The following is a 20,437-nucleotide window of genomic DNA, read 5'->3' as shown; positions in this document are numbered from 1 at the left end:
GTGTAGTGTCAACAACTGCCAGCTAGCCTACTTCAGCAGTACTGTATCATTTTAATCATTTTAGTCAATAAGATTCTTGCTACGTAAGCTTAACTTTCTGAACATTCGAGACGTGTAGTCCACTTGTCATTCCAATCTCCTTGCATTAGCGTAGCCTCTTCTGTAGCCTGTCAACTATGTGTCTGTCTATCCCTGTTCTCTCCTCTCTGCACAGACCACACAAACGCTCCACACCGCGTGGCCGCGGCCACCCTAATCTGGTGGTCCCAGCGCGCACGACCCACGTGGAGTTCCAGGTCTCCGGTAGCCTCTGGAACTGCCGATCTGCGGCCAACAAGGCAGAGTTCATCTCAGCCTATGCCTCCCTCCAGTCCCTCGACTTCTTGGCACTGACGGAAACATGGATCACCACAGATAACACTGCTACTCCTACTGCTCTCTCCTCGTCCGCCCACGTGTTCTCGCACACCCCGAGAGCTTCTGGTCAGCGGGGTGGTGGCACCGGGATCCTCATCTCTCCCAAGTGGTCATTCTCTCTTTCTCCCCTTACCCATCTGTCTATCGCCTCCTTTGAATTCCATGCTGTCACAGTTACCAGCCCTTTCAAGCTTAACATCCTTATCATTTATCGCCCTCCAGGTTCCCTCGGAGAGTTCATCAATGAGCTTGATGCCTTGATAAGCTCCTTTCCTGAGGACGGCTCACCTCTCACAGTTCTGGGCGACTTTAACCTCCCCACGTCTACCTTTGACTCATTCCTCTCTGCCTCCTTCTTTCCACTCCTCTCCTCTTTTGACCTCACCCTCTCACCTTCCCCCCCCCTACTCACAAGGCAGGCAATACGCTTGACCTTATCTTTACTAGATGCTGTTCTTCCACTAACCTCATTGCAACTCCCCTCCAAGTCTCCGACCACTACCTTGTATCTTTTTCCCTCTCGCTCTCATCCAACACTTCCCACACTGCCCCTACTCGGATGGTATCGCCCCGTCCCAACCTTTGCTCTCTCTCCCCCGCTACTCTCTCCTCTTCCATCCTATCATCTCTTCCCTCTGCTCAAACCTATCTCCTGATTCTGCCTCCTCAACCCTCCTCTCCTCCCTTTCTGCATCCTTTGACTCTCTATGTCCCCTATCCTCCAGGCCGGCTCGGTCCTCCCCTCCCGCTCCGTGGCTCGACGACTCATTGCGAGCTCACAGAACAGGGCTCCGGGCAGCCGAGCGGAAATGGAGGAAAACTCGCCTCCCTGCGGACCTGGCATCCTTTCACTCCCTCCTCTCTACATTTTCCTCTTCTGTCTCTGCTGCTAAAGCCACTTTCTACCACTCTAAATTCCAAGCATCTGCCTCTAACCCTAGGAAGCTCTTTGCCACCTTCTCCTCCCTCCTGAATCCCCCCTCCTCCCTCTCTGCAGATGACTTCGTCAACCATTTTGAAAAGAAGGTCGACGACATCCGATCCTCTTTTGCTAAGTCAAACGACACCGCTGGTTCTGCTCACACTGCCCTACCCTGTGCTCTGACCTCTTTCTCCCCTCTCTCTCCAGATGAAATCTCGCGTCTTGTGACGGCCGGCCGCCCAACAACCTGCCAGCTTGACCCTATCCCCTCCGCTCTTCTCCAGACCATTTCCGGAGACCTTCTCCCTTACCTCACCTCGCTCATCAACTCATCCCTGACCGCTGGCTACGTCCCTTCCGTCTTCAAGAGAGCGAGAGTTGCACCCCTTCTGAAAAAACCTACACTCGATCCCTCCGATGTCAACAACTACAGACCAGTATCCCTTCTCTCTTTTCTCTCCAAAACTCTTGAGCGTGCCGTCCTTGGCCAGCTCTACCGCTATCTCTCTCAGAATGACCTTCTTGATCCAAATCAGAAAAACCTGACTCTATAGGGGAGGGTCCGGGTGGGCATCTACTTCGGTGGCGGCTCCGGTGCGGGACGCAGACTCCGCTCCACCTCTGACTCCTCCCACTTTGGTGGCGCCTTTGGACTGGGGACCATCGCTGCAGGCTCCGGACTGGGGACCCTCGCTGCAGGCCCCGGACTGGGGACCCTCGCTGCAGGACCGGGACTGGGGACCCTCGCTGCAGGCCCCGGACTGGGGACCCTCGCTGCAGGCCCCGGACTGGGGACCCTCGCTGCAGGCCCCGGACTGGAGGCCGTCGTTGGAGGCTCCGGACTGGAGGCCGTCGAGCTGCCACAGGGCTTACCAGGCTAGGGAGACATACAGGAGGCCTGGTTCTGGGAGCAGGCACCGGATACACTGGGCCGTGGAGGTGCACTGGAGGTCTCGAGCGTAGAGCCTGCACAACCAGTCCTGGCTGGATGGTTACCTTCGCCCGGCAAAGGCGGGGCGCTGGCACAGGATGCACTGGGCTGTGCAGATGCACCGGAGACAGTGCGCAGAGCCAGCGCAGGATAATCTGGGCTGTAGAGCCGCACTGGCGGCCAGATGCGCTGAGCCGGCACATTCCGTACTGGCTGGAAGCCCACCCTAGGCCGGCCGATGGGGGGAGCTGGAATGTAGCGCACTGGGCTGTGAATGTGCACTGGAGACACAGTGCGCTCCATTGCATAACACGGTGGCTGACCAGTACCACTCTCCCTACGGTAAGCACAAGGAGTTGGCTCAGGGTTCCAACCTGACTCAGCCAATCTCCTCGTGTGCTCCCCCCCAATGAACACACACACACACAATTTTTGGGGGTGTTGGCTGTTGAATTTATTATGGATAAATGAATAAACAATATCCCCATTTTAAATAGAATTGTATGTAGGTAAACTTATACTTTGTTTTATAAGTGATTGACAATATGAGTTCATAAGAAGGGATTGTGTGACAGGACAAGGAGTAATAAAAGTTAATGAACACCATTCCAACTAGGCAGAAACAAATGGGTTGGGGACTGAGTAAACACATAATGTCGTTAGCCTATGGTTAACCCAACTGAAACTTAGCTCTGGGGTTTTTAGATAAGGCAGTGAGTGCATTCCTAGGTTTTCTGTCTAATAAAACTGTCAGTTCAGTGGTGATCGATAATGTTGAGGGGTCAAAAGTTATCTGGGAGTGTGTTAGTATGTTAGAATTAACTTTTCACCTTAGTCCCGGTCGAGAGGAGGGGATTCTGTTAAAGCAGTGAAATTACGTCATGATCTGTATATAAACTGAGGCATGTGTTTAAGTGGTAGCGCGCTCCAAGAATAAATTCTATTACCTATTATTGAAAGACTGGTCTGCGTCTATTTTATGCAAACAAGAAATTTTACAAATTCTCATAAAATAGATTAAGGGCTTTCAATTGATGAAAGCACATTGGCATAATTAAATTATATTAATATTGGCCTCCCGGTCTTTAGTGCCAGCCGTGACCCTGTGTAATCCTGGGCCCTTTTACTCGCTGCTTCTGCCTTCCTCGCTGCTTCCACCTGCTCCCACGGCAAGAGATCCTTTCCCACCAGGATCTCCTCCCACATCCAGGATCCTTTCCCACCAGGATCTCCTCCCACATCCAGGATCCTTTCCCATTCAGGATGTCCTCCCACATCCAGGATCCTTTCCCATTCAGGATGTTCTCCCACATCCAGGATCCTTTCCCATTCAGGATGTTCTCCCACATCCAGGATCCTTTCCCATTCAGGATGTCCTCCCACATCCAGGATCCTTTCCCATTCAGGATGTCCTCCCATGTCCAGAACTCCTTACCACACTGCTTGATCCGTTTGTGGTGGGTAGTTCTGTTACGCACGTTGTCAGGGAAATGTCCGGACCAAGGTGCAGCGTGGTGAGAGTACATTTCTTTTTATGTTATAAATGTCACCAACAAACGCAAGAAACAACAAAAACGAACGTGAAGCTTACTAGGGCTATACAGGCCACTAACAAAGTCAACTACCCACAACTAAGTGGAAAAACAGGCTGCCTAAGTATGATTCCTAATCAGAGACAATGATAGACAGCTGTCCCTGATTGAGAACCATACCCAGCCAAAACATAGAAACAGAAAATATAGAAATAAAAAACTAGAATCACCACCCTGATCACACCCTGGCCTCAACCAAAATTGAGAATAAAAGCCTCTCTATGGCCAGGGCGTGACACCGTGACAGAATAAATTCAACCACACCTTTGTTTCATCACCAAACCGGATAGCAACCTCTGTCTGGTGAAGTCCACAAAGCATTTTGCACGTAACAAACAGTGACATGACTTACAGTATTTTCAAGGAAGTAAATCTTTCTGACATTTCATGACCACTAAACAACTACTGACTTAGAACCACGTTACCGCAAGTATAACAAAATAAACAGAAGCTGTCTCCACTATTCCTGCACTATTTAATCTTCAACATTTTAACATGAAATCCCTTATGCTTAGTCTAAAACAGCGACAGCTAATATACCAAAATGTATTTTTAAAACGATTTAGTCCAATCAATGTCCAATCAATGTAATCTCACTGTGTTCTTTGGGACCTTCAATGCTGCAGAAATGTGTTGGTATCCTTCCCTAGATCTGTGCCTCGCCACAATCCTGTCTCAGATCTCTACAGACAATTCCTTTGATATCATGGCTTGGTTTTTTCTCTGACATGCACTGTCAACTGTGGGACCAGATATAGACAGGTGTGTACCTTTCCAAATCATGTCACATCAAGTGAATTTACAACAGGTGGATAATCAATGGAAACAGGATGCACCTGTACTCAAAACGAGTCTAGTATCAAATGGTCTGTATACTTGTGTAAATAAATATTAATAAATATATATATATATATATATAAATATTCTTATGGCTGCAATCCCGTTAACAGAATCGATATGACAACAGCCAGCGAAAGTGCAGGGCGCCAAATTCAAACAAATATTTAAAATTCCTCAAACATACAATTTTAATTACCATTTTAAAGGTAATCTTGTTGGTAATCCCACCACAGTGTCCGATTTCTAAAAGGCTTTACAGCAAAAGCAGCACAAACGATTATGTTAGGTAACCACCAAATCACAGAAAAACACAGCCATTTTCCCAGCCAAAGACAGGAGTCACAAAAAGCAGAAAGTAGTAGCAGGCGTTTATTCTGGGCACCTCTGGGCACCTTATTCATCCAAGCAACTCAATACTGCCCCCAGCCATAAAAAAATCTTGCTTTGTCGTTATGGGGTATTGTGTGTGTAGATGTCGTTTTGTGCCGTCAAGAGCCAGGTGGTAGACAGCAGGTGGTAGACATCATGTTCTAGCTGGTCTGACCAGCATGGTCTAGCTGGTTTTGCTGGTGACAAACCTTCACTGTATTTTGGAAACATACAAGCTTATAATGGTGATGCTGTTATACTGGTGACGAAGCTGGTCAAGCTGGTCTGACCACATCCAACAGTTTGGGTCGTATTTCGTGTTATTTCTAACCCTGGCAGTCACTCTGGATGCATATTGTGAGAAGAAAAGTTCACAACATCCCTTTTCAAGCCAGCATGACGTGACTTGATTCTGGTGACTGGCTTATGTTGGTCACCATCAAAAACACACTGAAGTCTGGTCATCACAAAAAGACAACAAAGAGACCACGGAAACTAAGCAAAGGCTGGTCACCAGCATCCTCAACAGGCTCTTCCTGGTCTAGGCTGTTTTTCTCAGCAGAGGAGGCCGCCATTTTTACACACGTGAATACTCTACACCTCAATTATTGATCACACAGCGCTTGTGATGTACTGTAGGTTGACATAGCAAACATACAGGCCTAAAGACAGTCTACACCTCCATCTTGTTGTGTTACAAAGTGGGCTTGAAATAGATTTAATTGTATTGTTTTTGTCATTGATCTACACAAAATAATCAATGAATACTCCATAATGTCAAAGTAAAAAAACAAATCTGAAATGTTTGACAAATTAATAACAATGAATTAACTACAATATAGTTGTTGCGTAAGTAGTGGAAGTAAAATGTGGCTTAACAAATCACATAAATGATATTGCCTCACTGTGTGAAATAATAGGGGGTTGACCCTTCCTCTGTCCCCCATACATACAGTGGCGGATTTAGGTATAGGCGACATGGGCAGCCGCCCAGGGCGGCATCTTGCCGGGGCGGCACGGGGCGCCCGCACAAAAACAAAAACAATAATATTCGGAATGGTGACATTTGGGCAATGGTTTTCTATCGCTCATTTTCAAGTCACTTAACTTTGTTAGAGTGGGTTCACTGATTCTAGTTTGTGAGCTAGGCAGGCTACTTCCTGGGAAGGTAAACCTCTCAGAAGTACGAGATGGGAGGGGGGGGGGGAGGGTTGACCTCCGGTCTCCCCACTGGAAGCCCGTGGTAGGCAGAGTTGGGGAATCTATCAAATAGCGCACCTCTAACTTTGTACAGTACTAATGCAATTAGTAATGCAATTAGTGGTGACATTTAGTTTGTGTGTTTCCTGTTTGAAGTGCAATAATCCGGTTCTCTTCTTTATAAGTGTGTTAATTCTATATATGTATTTGTGTGATACAGGATTTGTGCAATTTAGCTTTATTTGTGTGTTTTTTGTTAGAAATAGGTTAGTGTAATTTTTTATTTGTATTTATACACTACAATTAGTCTCTATTGGTCTTTGCTACTTCTTTTTGAAATGTTTTAAATGTTATGATTATTTGTTTGTGTTGTTCCAAATGTCTGAATAAAAATTACAGTTAAAAAAAAAGACAAGGACAAAAGAAAATGTAAACACAGAAAACATGAGAAGATTAAAGGAATGATCTTTGTCATCAGGTGACAATAACACAACCCTTCTGTAACGGTTCTCTTCTATCTCCTCCTCTGACGAAGAGGTGGAACAAGGATCCGACCAAAATGCAGCGTGGTTAATTCGATACATGTTTAATGAAGAATAAACACTAACAATACAAAACAATAACCGGACCGTGAAAACCTATACAGCCTATCTTGTGACAACAAACACAAAGACAGGAACATTCACCCACGAAACACTGAAAGAGTATGGCTGCCTCAATATGGTTCCCAATCAGAGACAACGAAAATCACCTGCCTCTGATTAAGAACCGCCTCAAGGCAACCATAGACTTTCCTAGACAACCCTACTCAGCCACAATCCCAATACCTACTAAAACCCCAATACAGAAACACACCACAAAATAAACCCATGTCACACCCTGGCCTGACCAAATAAATGAAGACAAACATACATACTTCGACCAGGGCGTGACACCTTCTCTCTGACGGACACCCTCAAGTCTTTGTTAAACAGGTGGAACAGGAAGCCATCATTGGTGAAAGGTATGTGCAGGGCTATAAAAGCTCAAAGTCTTGCAAGGGGACAATTGAAGTCTGGTGTACAACCAAACGTATACCGTAGATCTACAGAGACATCATGAGAGTCACTGCAGCCGTCCTATTGGTCCTCTGTCTCCTGACCATCAGTCATGGTAAGTTACCATCATCTGAAAAATGCTTGATCAACTTGAAATTGATCATCAAGTTCACTCCATAATGTCATCCTCCTTGTTGTCTGTGTGCTAGACTCATGTCTTTGTCTCCATAGCCTGGGACTGTCAGGAGGTAGAAAACATCAAGAATCTGATGCAGATCGATGCAGGACTGGGACAAGTGGTTGCTACGGACACAAGTCAAATCCCCTACTACCTGGTAGGTGATAAATGGATCCGCCTGCCTGGTTCCCTGAAGCATATCACTGTAGGACCTGCAGGGATCTGGGGTGTCAACAAGGACTATGCAATCTACAAGTATGTGGCCGGTAACTGGGTGCAAGCTGCAGGTTAGTGGAGAGAATTACTTAATATTTATACAGATGACACCTTTTTAGCTTTCCTGATATCATCAGGCTGTTAAACATTTTAAATTGTAAACTTGTAGGTTATTTGGCAGTACTCACAGATATGTGCTCCTTGTTTGCTTGTCCGTCCGTCTGTCTTTGTGGTCTTCAGGCCTTCTGAAACAGTTGGATGCTGGAGGTGAACAGTTTATTGCGGGGGCCAACATGGACGATACTCCATTCTGTCTGACACGTAGTGCCACAGTTGGCTACAAGGGTTCAGGCTCACCTCTTCCATGGACAGGATTGCCAGGAGCTGTGAAGTACTACAGCTGTGGACCCTTTGGGTGCTGGGCAGTCAACAAGAATGATGATATCTTCTTAATGAGTGTAAGATCTGGGAAAGAGTGTGAGAGCTGGAGTAGAGGATGGAGAACCTCAGTTATTCTAAAACTGTTTCACATTATAACTGTTGCAATTGTTCTAAACACCTGATTGAATCTGTTTGTTTCCAGCTGAATCAAGACTGTCAAAACAACGGGTGGAGTCACATTGACGGCAAGCTTTCCATGATTGAGGTGGCAACTGATGGTAGTGTCTTTGGGGTCAACTCTGCGGGTATTGTTTATACCAGGTAAGGTTACTACTGAACTATGTGTCTAATAATGATTTACGTATAATTATAATTTTTATCCTTCCTGTACATGCTTTGTGAAGCTCTTTACACAACAACTAAAATACTGTAGATACCTAAATAAAATCAGTTTAATATAATCAGATCTAAACTTATAGGACTTATAAAGACATGTGTAGACATTGTAAGATAAAGTATGTAAAAGTGGGATGTCCTGTAAAGCTACAGTTTGGGATAAAAACAACAACTTCCCAGACTCCCCACCACTTGTTTTGGTAAACAGCTGAGGAATGTAGTTAGAGAAATGTAACCAACCTCTAATTCATACATGGAGCTACGGATGCAAAGACAGATCAATTATTTGTTTAAAAAAAATGTAACATGTTTTTTAAAGCTATACATTGTTTGTTTACAATAACATTGTTTTCAAACTATTGAGTAAAAGCTTACATTTTAGCTTCTGATGTGGTTGAATAAAGCTCAAGAGGCAGAAGTTATATTTTTCAAAAATCTATGGCTATATTCAATTATTACAGTCCAAAAATGGATGTACTTCAAGAAATGCATAAGCTTTAAAACATGAACCTCAACCCTTTCTTCAACACAGAGACGGCATCACAGCCAGTAAACCAGAGGGCACCGGATGGAGCAATATCCCAATGTCAATGCACATGGGCCACGTGACCTATGACCTGGGCCATCTTTGGGTCGTCTCCAAGTCTGGAGTCACCATGGTGTGCACACATTAGCCTCTCCTCTGTAGCTGAAGGCCGTTCGGGATCTGACAAGCTCACTTGCTAACTCATTGATCTCTCTTTCTGGAAGAGCCTTCTTTATATAGTTAGCTTTATAAATTTCAATATTAGTTAATAAAAATCCTTAATTTTAAAACTTATTGCTCTACCGATTATTTTCAGTTCTTCAATGATCTTATTGACATTTAAAAAAAATAGATTTGATATTTTCTTGATCACTCTTTGATTAACACTTCAATAGATCTTTGCCATGGCTGCTATTTAATTGTAGTGTAAAACTTGGGCACGGTCATGTTGCTCACAATCTACATGGGTTTTGTTGTGTTTCAGAGGTCATCAATAGGGTTGGATGGAATCCTCGTCATTGTTTATCTCATTATATAATAATTTCCTGCAACAATAAAGCATTCATTTTGAAACTATTGTAATTTCTGTGTTGTTTTTTAAAATCATATTGAACAGAGGGATTTTAGGTTGCTCTGCCAGTGGTGATTTTAGCATCGAAATCTTGGTGTGGCAAACTCAACCAATTTTTTTTTTTTTAGATACATGCCAGCAAAGCCACTGCACAACACAAACTGCCCACAAACTGTTAGGGCCTACATAAAGCTGTCCCAACAGCAGAGCTTTCCTTTCATCACCATGGAGTGAATCCTTACCACCACTACACCTGGCTCTCAGAGTAGCCTGGTAACCTGGTCTCAGAGTATTTAGTATTATTCTGTACGTAAATCCGAGACACTCAATTTAAAATGATATGATACATTTCGTATGGTATGTATTCATTTGTGGATGTCCATTACCATTTCGTATGATATGTTACGAATTACAATTGGTATTATATGTTAAGAATTTGCAAAGCGTACAATATGTTACAAACTCTGGCTAGGTGGCTAACGTTAGCTAGATGGCTTTACTATTCTTAGGTAGGGGAATAACTTTTTCTTCCCCCAGGCCTGAGGGCGCTCACTTTCTAATAGGCTTAACTTGAAGATACGGCAAATAGGAGTGGCAATATCGTCCGCTTTAATCCTCAGTAATTTTCCATCCAAGTTGTCAGACCCCCGTGGCTTGTCATTGTTGATAGACAATAAAAAAAAATATGTTTGTTGCTGGCATGTCATGCCTGAGTTTGTTTGGCAATACCAGTGGGTTTTGTGACGAATGAGCAATCTGATTCAATGAATGATGGAGAGGAGTTTGCCTTTTTGCCCAAATTTTCATTGAAGGTACTCAAACTTTTTAATATAATTCTTTATGCTATTTATTTTTGTTTCATAGTGTAGTTTCTTATTTTTATTCAGTTTAGTCACATGATTTCTAAATGTACAGTATGTTTTCGAAACAGTTGTACAGCCAGACCTATTTGCCATCTCTTTTGCCTCATCCCTCTCAACCATACAATTTTTCAATTCCTCATGTGCCGGACTATAACACTTTGGTGCTTAGCAACCTTATCAAACAACTCTACAAATATACCACCTACCAAGTACAGTAGGTACAAATGAAAACAATGGATCCTTTAAAATCACATATCATGGCATTGTTGAATACTTGTTTTTAATTGTCTTGAAGGGCATTCTAGAGCGTGCATTATTTCTCTCTAACGAATTCACTCATTCACTCTTCTCATGACTTTGAATGGACCCACAAATCGCGGGCCCAGCTTCCGGCAATGCAGGCGGACGGGCAGGTTTCGGGTCGAGAGCCAGACCCCGTCCCCCGTTGCGAACACCAGGGGATCTTTTTGCGCAGCGCGGCCTGCTGGAGGTGACCATGGTTTGCTTCCCAGGTCTCCTCCGTGTGTCTGAACCAATCGTCCACCGCAGGAGCCTCGGTCTGACTCTGATGCCACGGTGTCAGAACCGGCTGGTACCCCAATACACACTGGAAGGGGGAGAGGTTAATGGAGGAGTGGCGGGGCGAGTTCTGCGCCATCTCTGCCCAGGGCACGAATGCCGCCCACTCCCCCGGCCGGTCCTGGTAATAGGACTGCAGAAACCTGCCCACATCCTGGTTCACTCTCTCCACCTGCCCATTACTCTCAGGGTGGAAACCCGAGGTGAGGCTGATCGAGATCCGCAAACATTCCATGAACGCCCTCCAGACTCTCGAAGTGAACTGGGGACCTCGATCAAACACTATATCCTCAGGCACCCCGTAGTGCCGGAAGACGTGTGTAGGGCTGTAGGGAGACCGGGCAGAGGGAGGAACCGACAGGACTTAGAGAAACAATCCACAACGACCAGGATCGTGGTGTTTCCCTGTGAGGGACGAAGATCCGTTAGAAAATCCACCGACAGGTGTGACCAAGGCTGTTGTGGAACGGTTAAGGGATGTAGCTTACCTCTGGGCGGGTGTCTAGGAGCCTTACACTGAGCACACACCGAGCAGGAGGAAACATAAACCCTCACGTCCCGAGCCAAGGTGAGCCACCAGTACTTCCCAGTCAGACAGCGCACCGTCAGACCGATCCCCGGATGATCAGAGGAGGGTGATGTGTGGGCCCAATAGATCAACTGGTCACGGACAGCAGACGGAACGTACTGATGACCAGGCGGGACACTGGAGGGGAGCGGGCTCTGTATGCAACGCCTGCTCAATGTCCGCGTCCAGCTCCCACACGAACGGCCCTACCAGACTTCCTGTCTCTCCCAGCGGTCCATGGTCTGGACAACGCGATCCATCATGGCATCGAGATGATGTAGCAAAGCCTCGTGTTCCTGGACGCGTTCCTGGACACCTCTGACCGGGGTACCTGCTCCTGCTGACTCCATGGTGGGTGTAAGATTCTGTCAGAAGTGTGCGTACTGGTCTATAGCAAGCGGCAACGGTGAGAGACTTGTTTCTGGAAAGGTTCATTTTTAGAAGTAGAAGCTCAAATTGTTTGGGTACAGACCTTGATAGTAAGACAGAACTCTGCAGGTTATCTTTGCAGTAAATTGCAACACCGCCCCCTTTGGCAGTTCTATCTTGTCGGAAAATGTTATAGTTAGGAATGGAAATTTCAAGGTTTTTGGTGGTCTTCCTAAGCCAGGATTCAGACACGGCTTGGACATCCGGATTGGTGGAGTGTGCTAGGGCAGTGAATAAAACAAACGTAGGGAGGAGGCTTCTAATGTTAACATGCATGAAACCAAGGCTTTTACAGTTGCATAAGTCAACAAATGAGAGAGCCTGAGGGATGGGAGTGGAGGTAGACACTGCAGGGCCTGGATTAACCTCTACATCACCAGAGGAACAGAGGAGGAGTAGGATAAGGGTACGGCTAAAGGCTAACAGAACTGGACGCCTAGTACGTTCAGAACAGAGAGTAAAAGGAGCGGATTTCTGGGCATGGTAGAATATATTCAAGGCATAATGTACAGATAAAGGTATAGTAGGGTGTGAATACAGTGGGGGTAAACCTGTGCATATAGTGATAATGAAAGAGATATTGTCTCTAGAAATAGCATTTAAACCAGGTGATGTCACTGCGTGTGTGGGGGGTGGAACTAAATTGTTAGCCGAGGCGTGTTGAGCAGTGCTAGAGGCTCTACAGTGAAATAAAACAATAGTTACAAACCAGAACAGCAATCGACACAGCATGGTGACTTTAGGGAAAGGCATGCGTAGCCGGGTGATCATACAAGTCCAGTGCGTGGCACGGGGCTAGCAGGCTAACAGAAAGGCCTTAGAGGGATGACACAATGGAGGGAAGTCTGTTGTGGTCCCCTCGTGAAGTTACATCAACGGACGGATCAGCAGGGCTCCATGTGGTAAACCAGGCCAATTGGCAAAATATGTCTGGTCGCCGAAGAAACATGACCGAAGGGCCTCTTAATTAAGCCAGCAGTCCAATGTGCTTTAGATAGCTAGCAGGCCGCAGATTAGCGGCTGTGCGTCCAGGGGTCATTAGCTGCTATAATTCCAGGTGGATTTTTAAATGTTTTAAATATCATAATAAAAATGTAAAAAAATAAAATAGGTTCAGAGCTTGCGGTAGGAATCCGGAGATATCGAGAAGAATAAGTCCGACTAGCTCTGGTTTGAGTCGCTCTGTACAGACTGGCGAGAGTTGTCCGGGATAAAGATAGCTGATGACCGCTAGCAAAGGATAGCTGACTGCTAGCTAGTGGCTTCGGAATGTATTCGATGGGCCTCGTAATCCAACAGTCCGTTGTGCTCTAGACAGCTAGCATTCAGGGGAAGTTAGCTGCGAAGGTCGGAAAGTGAGAAGGTTCAGAGCTTGCGATAGGAATCCGGGGATATGGAGACAAAAATAGGTCCGGTATGCTCTGGTTGAATCGTGTTGTACAAACTGGCGAGAGCTTTTCGAGCTAGAGGTTAGCTAATGACCGTTAGCTGGCTAGTTAGCGAGCTAGTTTATGTTGGAGAGATTCCAGTAATTCCAGAGGCAAAGAAAAATACATTAGAGAAAAAGCAGGTCCACACCACATTGGGTGAGGCGGGTTGCAGGAGAATATTTTGAAGTAAGGGTTTTGAAAAATATAAAAAGATGCAAAGAAAAATATATAAAAATATATATACATGGGACACAACAAGACGAAGGACAAATGCATCTGACTGCTACGCCATCTTGGATTTTATTCTTCCCAGTAGGTGAAAACATAACCCCTACTCAAACAACGTTCTGCCTTACCTCTATCGTAAGAGTAAAACCAAATTTACAACTTTCCCTTCTCTTTCGGCTTCACCCTTATGAAATGTCCAAGACTTAAAAGTAACATGTAAATCACTAAAATCTCTCCACTATTATTTAGAATTCATTAGATTTAGGTAACTGTCTCTTCTATAATTCAGTCATTTAAATATGACTCCATTCTCAATACGTTATTCCAGCAGACCATTTAGGCAAAAGACAATGTATTACATCGTAATCGTCTCGCTATTATTTAGAATGAATTAGTCTTTCAATTGAACCTAAACAAGCTATTGAAATGTTCAGTTTATATCTTAAACAAACACTAACAACCAAATCTTTCCAGGAAAAACATATCAATAGTTGAATTACAATCAGAAACACAGATTTTAGTCAATTGGTGCATAGGCTGGGATACGAACCCGGGTCTCCCGCATGGTAGGCAATAATTATAGCTCTAAAATTGAGACAATCGTACTACCGAGACAATTCCCCCAAAATAGCCCTAATTTAAAGGTCCAGGCATTTCTCCGGCAATGATTCTTCTTCCTCTCTCTCTCTCGTTGTCTCTGCCTCTCTTTCTCTCTGCATGTCCCCTTATCTTCTCTTTTCCTTTCCTCTCTTGACTTTTGCCACTCTATCTCCTACTCAGAATTTAGGAATAATTACTATTGTGACTTTTAATAAGTTATTAGGTCTCACACGCACATCATTTTTCACCTGCTGATATCCTTCTTGTAACTTTCTCTCGCCCTCTCTACACTTGCCTTCTTACCTTCTTTTCCAGGCTTCAGACAGCCAGGTATCTAACCCTCGACCTGCTGTTTCCCTTCACTATCTACACGTTTTATGTATATCTACTTTATCATTCATTCAAATTTTTCTACATCTAGACGTCGCTCAAATTTGTACTTCTTTCGCAATTTTGGGCATTAGATTTACCCGGTTAATTCCGGGACATTCTTTGAGGATTTACTACCCATGTTATTCAATTACCTTTCCTTGTTATTCTGCTTCTTCTCACAATCTCTGTGTATGTGCTTTTAAAACTCTGATCTCTTCTCACAATCTATGTGTATGTGCTTTTAAAACTCTGATCTCTTCTCACAATCTCTGTGTATGTGCTTTTAAAACTCTGATCTCTTCTCACAATCTATGTGTATGTGCTATTAAAACTCTGATCTCTTCTCACGATCTATGTGTATGTGCTTTTAAAACTCTGATCTCTTCTCACAATCTCTGTGTATGTACTTTTAAAACTCTGATCTCTTCTCACAATCTATGTGTATGTGCTATTAAAACTCTGATCTCTTCTCACGATCTATGTGTATGTGCTTTTAAAACTCTGATCTCTTCTCACAATCTATGTGTCTCACAATTGATGTGTATGTCACTATTCCCTATGTGTGTGCTCCCACTATATGCTCACAATCTATGTGTATCTCTTAACCTATGTGTGCTTTTCCTGTCTTGAAAATGTATCTATAGAGGTGTCTTTCAATCGGACATTATGTCTCACATGGCCCTAGTTAGCAGCCTATTTTTCCCTTGTTCCTTGTGACTTTTGACTCGTTAAAAATCTTGTATCTCACCCCGCTATATTTTTTATTTCAGTATTGTCTTTTGAATCAGATCTATGGTTAATTCACCACATGTTAATGAACAACTTAAGTTATCTTGTTCGCATAGAATTTCCCTCCTATCTCACAAACCCTATTTTATATCCTCTCCTCTCCTCAATTTAGGACTTTATTTAGGTATGTCTTTTGAATCGGATCTATGGTCAATTTACCACATGTTAATTAACCATTTAACCTGTAGTGACGCCCAGCCCGTGAACGGGAACGTTATCATCATCTGACACGAATTAGCAAACGCAATGGACATAAATCTTCCTAGGAAATCTTCCTGTTCATGAAAATCACAAGTGAAATATATTGGAACACAGCTTAGCCTTTTGTTAATCACCCTGTCATCTCAGATTTTCAAAATATGCTTTACAGCCAACGCTAGACAAGCATTTGTGTAAGTTTATCATAGCCTAGCATAGCATTATGCCTTGCTAGCAGCAGGCAAACTTGTCACGGAAATCAGAAAAGCAATCAAATTAAATTGTTTATCTTTGATAAACTTCAGATGTTTTCACTCACGAGACTCCCAGGTAGACAGCCAAAGTTCATTTTTTATATTATTTTTGTAGGCGAAATAGCTCCATTTGTTCTTCGGGTTTGGCTGAGAAATCGCCTGGAAATTGCGTCACCACAACAGGAAAAATATTCCAAATTAGCTCCATAATATCGACAGAAACATGGCAAACGTTGTTTAGAATCCATCCTGAAGGCGTTTTCCTAATATGTATTCGATAATATATCCGTCGGGACAATTCCTTTTTCTCTAGGACCGATTGGAGTAATGGCTACCTCTGCACTTTACGCGAGAATCTCTCTCAGAGCCACCATGTGACCACTTACGCAATGTGCCCCCATACGGCTATTCTTCAACAGAAATGCGTAAAACTACGTCACACTGCTGTAGACACCTTGGGGAATACGTAGAAAGCGTTGTTGGTACATTCACAGCCATATAGGGAGTCATTGGAACGCAGCGCTTTCAAAACCTGGGGCACTTCCGGATTGGATTTTTCTCAGGCTTTCGCCTGCAACATCAGTTCTGTTATACTCACAGACAATATCTTTACAGTTTTAGAAACGTTAGACTGTTTTCTATCCAAAGCTGTCAATTATATTCATATTCTAGCACATTTTCCTGACAAAATATCCCGTTTAAAATGGGAACGCTTTTTTTCCAAAAATGAAAATACTGCCCCCTAACACCAAGAGGTTATTAAGTTATCCTATTTGCACAAAGTCACCATCCTATCTCACAGCACCTATTTTATATGCCTTGTTAATAACCTCTCTGCCTTTTCTCACAGCCCTCAATTATTAAGCAAGTTTTATTTATGGTAGTGCATATGTACCTCAGGCCTTTGCGGACCTGATATCTTATCGATATTGTTAATACACAAAGTAAAAACCGTCTCAGTGAATCTGTTTAGAATACCTAAGTTCCTATCCTCTATTAATTCTAGGTGTTTAGAATATCAAGTCCAAGATGTCTTAAAATATTCCCCCAAATTCGTGAATAACGATTTACTGACCTTATCTTGTAGGCTGGGGAAAGAAATGTTGGTTGGATTCCGTCACTGTCTCTGTTGACCTTAGAAATATACCAGCCTGTTATGGAACCCAAATGTCAGGGGACAGGTCTTTATTTTAAGGGTCAACAACCCGCCCGTGCACGGTTTTCGGCGTGTTACATTCGGACGACAGGGACAGGTATTGGAATCCGGCTTGAAGGACCAAATTGTTATGAGAATTCGTTATCAATGTTCATAAACTTCAATTAATCTACTCAGTCTGCAACCCAGAGTTTGTAAGATTATGGTTGAATGAAATAGACAAGAGTCCCAGCTTACAATAGTCAAAATGTTTATTCACGGGAGCACTCCGAAGTTCATTATAAAAACCCAGTCTTTTATAATACCCAGAAACAAGTTCAAATCGTAAACTAAGCCTGATTTAGACAGTCTGTGTTTTTCCACTACACAGATACATTGTTTAATCTGCAAAACGTTTCATAATTTTCTGCAAGCCTAACAGTTTCTCCCCTCCACCCGTGGAGACAGAATGTCCTGTAAGGAACACAGTAGTACAGCTCGTCTGTCGATAGCTCCTCTTATCATTTGTTTCCCACTTGCACCCTGCTTACATACTAACAAGGAACAAAATGTCCTTGTTCTAATTCTGACTAAAACTACACACATCAGATTATAGTTTTATGATTCTAATACATTTCAGACAATTATATGGTTTCAGAGTGGAATTATTTAATTATTATCTTTAAACAGGCAGTTAACCCACTGTTCCTAGGCCGTCATTGAAAATAAGAATTTGTTCTTAACTGACTTGCCTAGTTAAATAAAGGTAAAATAAACATATATCCTTCCCTATACTGCTCCACCGACTCCCAGACGGTCTCTGGCTCTCTCCTCGGCCGACCACCCCTTGTGCCCCCAAAAATATCTTGGGGTTTCTGTGGCCGCGGACCCTGGCGGCGTCGCTGTCCTCCTATACTCCTTGGTGACTCGCATCCACCCATTATTACCTCCAATGTCCAGCTCTCCTTTAACTCCATGGCATGCTGCTTGGTCTTGTAGTGGTGAGATATTCTGTCACGTTCATCGTATACATAATGAGCGGACCAAGGCGCAGCTTGAGTAGAGTTCCACATATTTATTAAAGTGAACCTTCAACAAACAACAAAGAATAAACTAACGTGCAGTTCGTAGCGCACATAGCACTGAACCAAAACAAAACAATATCCCACAAACCCAGGTGGGAAAAGGACCACAGTAAGTATGATCCCCAATTAGAGGCAACGATCATCAGCTGCCTCCAATTGGGAACCATACTCACACCAACATAGACTAGAACACCCCCTAGTCACACTCTGACCTATTGCACCATAGAGAACCCCAAGGGCTCTCTATGGTCAGTACGTGACAATTATGCTGGTGTCAATTTTGTGAGAGTAAAAATGTATTATTTTCCAATAAAATCTCTGAACTATTGTAGTGGAAATTCATCACCATGTCGTAGATATTACCACCAGGGACACTCAAAACCAATCTTAAATGAATCATCCTTTCTGATCAGCGTGATGGAGATTCCAAACATCTCAATGCACCAGGGTACACGTGTCAAACAGTTGTCTTATATATGACTATACACAGACAAGTTATATTTGCATGATTTAGCATAATTAATCAATTATTAACATTTTGTTTCATTCATGTAACCGACCAATACTGGTTCATACCATGTGACAGACCAATACTGGTTCATACCATGTGACAGACCAATACTGGTTCATAACATGTGACAGACTAACACCTCACAAGGCTTATTTCTCTCTAAACTGAGACCTTGAAAATGAGATCTTTCAAATCAAATTGTATTGGTCTCATACACATAGTTAGCAGATGTTATTGTGAGTGTAGCAAAATGTCTTCTCAAAGCAAAGGTCTGGGCGTACTGCTAAATAGCAGATACTGATCGTGAGAATTCATTGAGTCAGTCACTTGCATGAGCACAGAAAATGGTTATTAGAAAAGCACATGAATAGAACACAGAAATGAGTTATTAGAAAAGCACATGAATAGAACACAGAAATGAGTTATTAGAAAAGCACATGAATAGAACACAGAAATGAGTTATTAGAAAAGCACATGAATAGAACACAGAAATGAGTTATTAGAAAAGCACATGAATAGAACACAGAAATGAGTTATTAGAAAAGCACATGAATAGAACACAGAAATGAGTTATTAGAAAAGCACATGAATAGAACACAGAAATGAGTTATTAGAAAAGCACATGAATAGGACACAGAAATGAGTTATTAGAAAAGCACAAACATAAAACATTTCCAGCACACCATTAACAGGAAAGGCATAGTTCCAGAAATACATTTTAGAATGAAAGATTCTCACAAACAAAACGTCTGGACACTGTAATAGCATGTGAGCTCTCTAATTTCAAGTGACCAATGGCTGGCCAACTTGAGACTCAAAAGATAAACCTGACTTTGCAAAATATATCTTAGATCAGCGTAAAAAGACTAGCACTACAACCCCTCAGACAGCTGTACATGAGAGGATCATGTTTTGTCATTTGTTGTTCCTGTTTGCTTTTCGAGCACTGAGATTCTATTTTATAATGTAAAGCGATATATAAACTAAATCCAATATTATTTATTACTATTATTGTGTGCACTGCATGGTGAAACCGGACGAGGAGATGACCTAAAGATGGCCCAAGTCTTAGGTCATGTGCTTGTGGTGGCTAATTTCTTTACTATCAAATGAGGAGAAAAACTTATCACACAAGTCAGAGTTATACTTAAACTAAATCTTTATTCACTTATTAATAAGGGAGCAGGTCAATACAACACACACATATAAAGTGAATTGATTTAAGTGCTCTATGATAATGTTGGCTGGTCGACGAATCACCCTCAGATGATTTGTTGAGAGCCCCGAGACAAAAGTACAAAGGTCTTTTATAGCCAAGATACACCCCTGTCAACCTACATAGAAAGGGTCACAAGGTTAAGATTTGTGTGAAAGACACTTATAATTCACAGCAGACAGTATCTGCTGTAAAAACAGTTATCTTTGTGTAGAGACCAGGGTCTGGCCCAGAGCCATCTCTCCCTGGTACCATCTAGATCAGAAACATTAACTCATGCTTCTGAATTCTGTCTCCTTAGGTTTTATCACCCAAAAGACATGGTAAATCTCCTGTCAGTGTTATCTCCCAGAGGCCCATCCTCAGTAGAACACACACACAATAGTTATAAGAATCCTCTATTCTGTTGCATAAAACAACTATTTGATGCATTAAAATACTTATAATATAATCTTGTAATTTTGCTCTCACATGCTTCATGTGCATGCACATTGAGACATGGCTCTCTGGTTTACTGGCTGTGATGCCGTCTCTGTGCTGAAGAAAGGGGTGAGGTTTGTGTTTAAAGGAGATCCTAAATGTTAGGGAGACCGTCAAATATACA

General features: G+C 43.1%; 1 protein-coding gene and 1 pseudogene across 2 annotated transcripts; both read left to right on the top strand.

Annotated features, from left to right (window-relative positions):
* Window positions 1–20,437, top strand: part of LOC127922898 (fish-egg lectin-like) — a 115,286-nt pseudogene that overhangs the window by 9,866 nt on the left and 84,983 nt on the right.
* On the top strand, window positions 7,167–9,581 carry LOC127922899 (fish-egg lectin-like). 2 transcript variants are annotated; one of them, XM_052506851.1, is made up of 6 exons: window positions 7,167–7,423; window positions 7,540–7,773; window positions 7,943–8,160; window positions 8,286–8,404; window positions 9,012–9,138; window positions 9,490–9,581. In XM_052506851.1, exons 1-6 carry the CDS (start codon window positions 7,369–7,371, stop codon window positions 9,541–9,543), a joined length of 807 nt encoding a protein of 268 aa, XP_052362811.1. In that variant the 5' UTR covers window positions 7,167–7,368; the 3' UTR covers window positions 9,544–9,581. The 2 variants fall into 2 exon arrangements, with proteins under 2 accessions (XP_052362811.1, XP_052362812.1); XM_052506852.1 differs by having other exon boundaries at window positions 7,171–7,423; window positions 9,012–9,581.

Source organism: Oncorhynchus keta, unplaced genomic scaffold (genome assembly GCF_023373465.1).
Source record: "Oncorhynchus keta strain PuntledgeMale-10-30-2019 unplaced genomic scaffold, Oket_V2 Un_contig_2759_pilon_pilon, whole genome shotgun sequence".
Lineage (NCBI taxonomy): Eukaryota > Metazoa > Chordata > Actinopteri > Salmoniformes > Salmonidae > Oncorhynchus > Oncorhynchus keta.
This window is presented reverse-complemented; position numbering and strand designations above follow the sequence as displayed.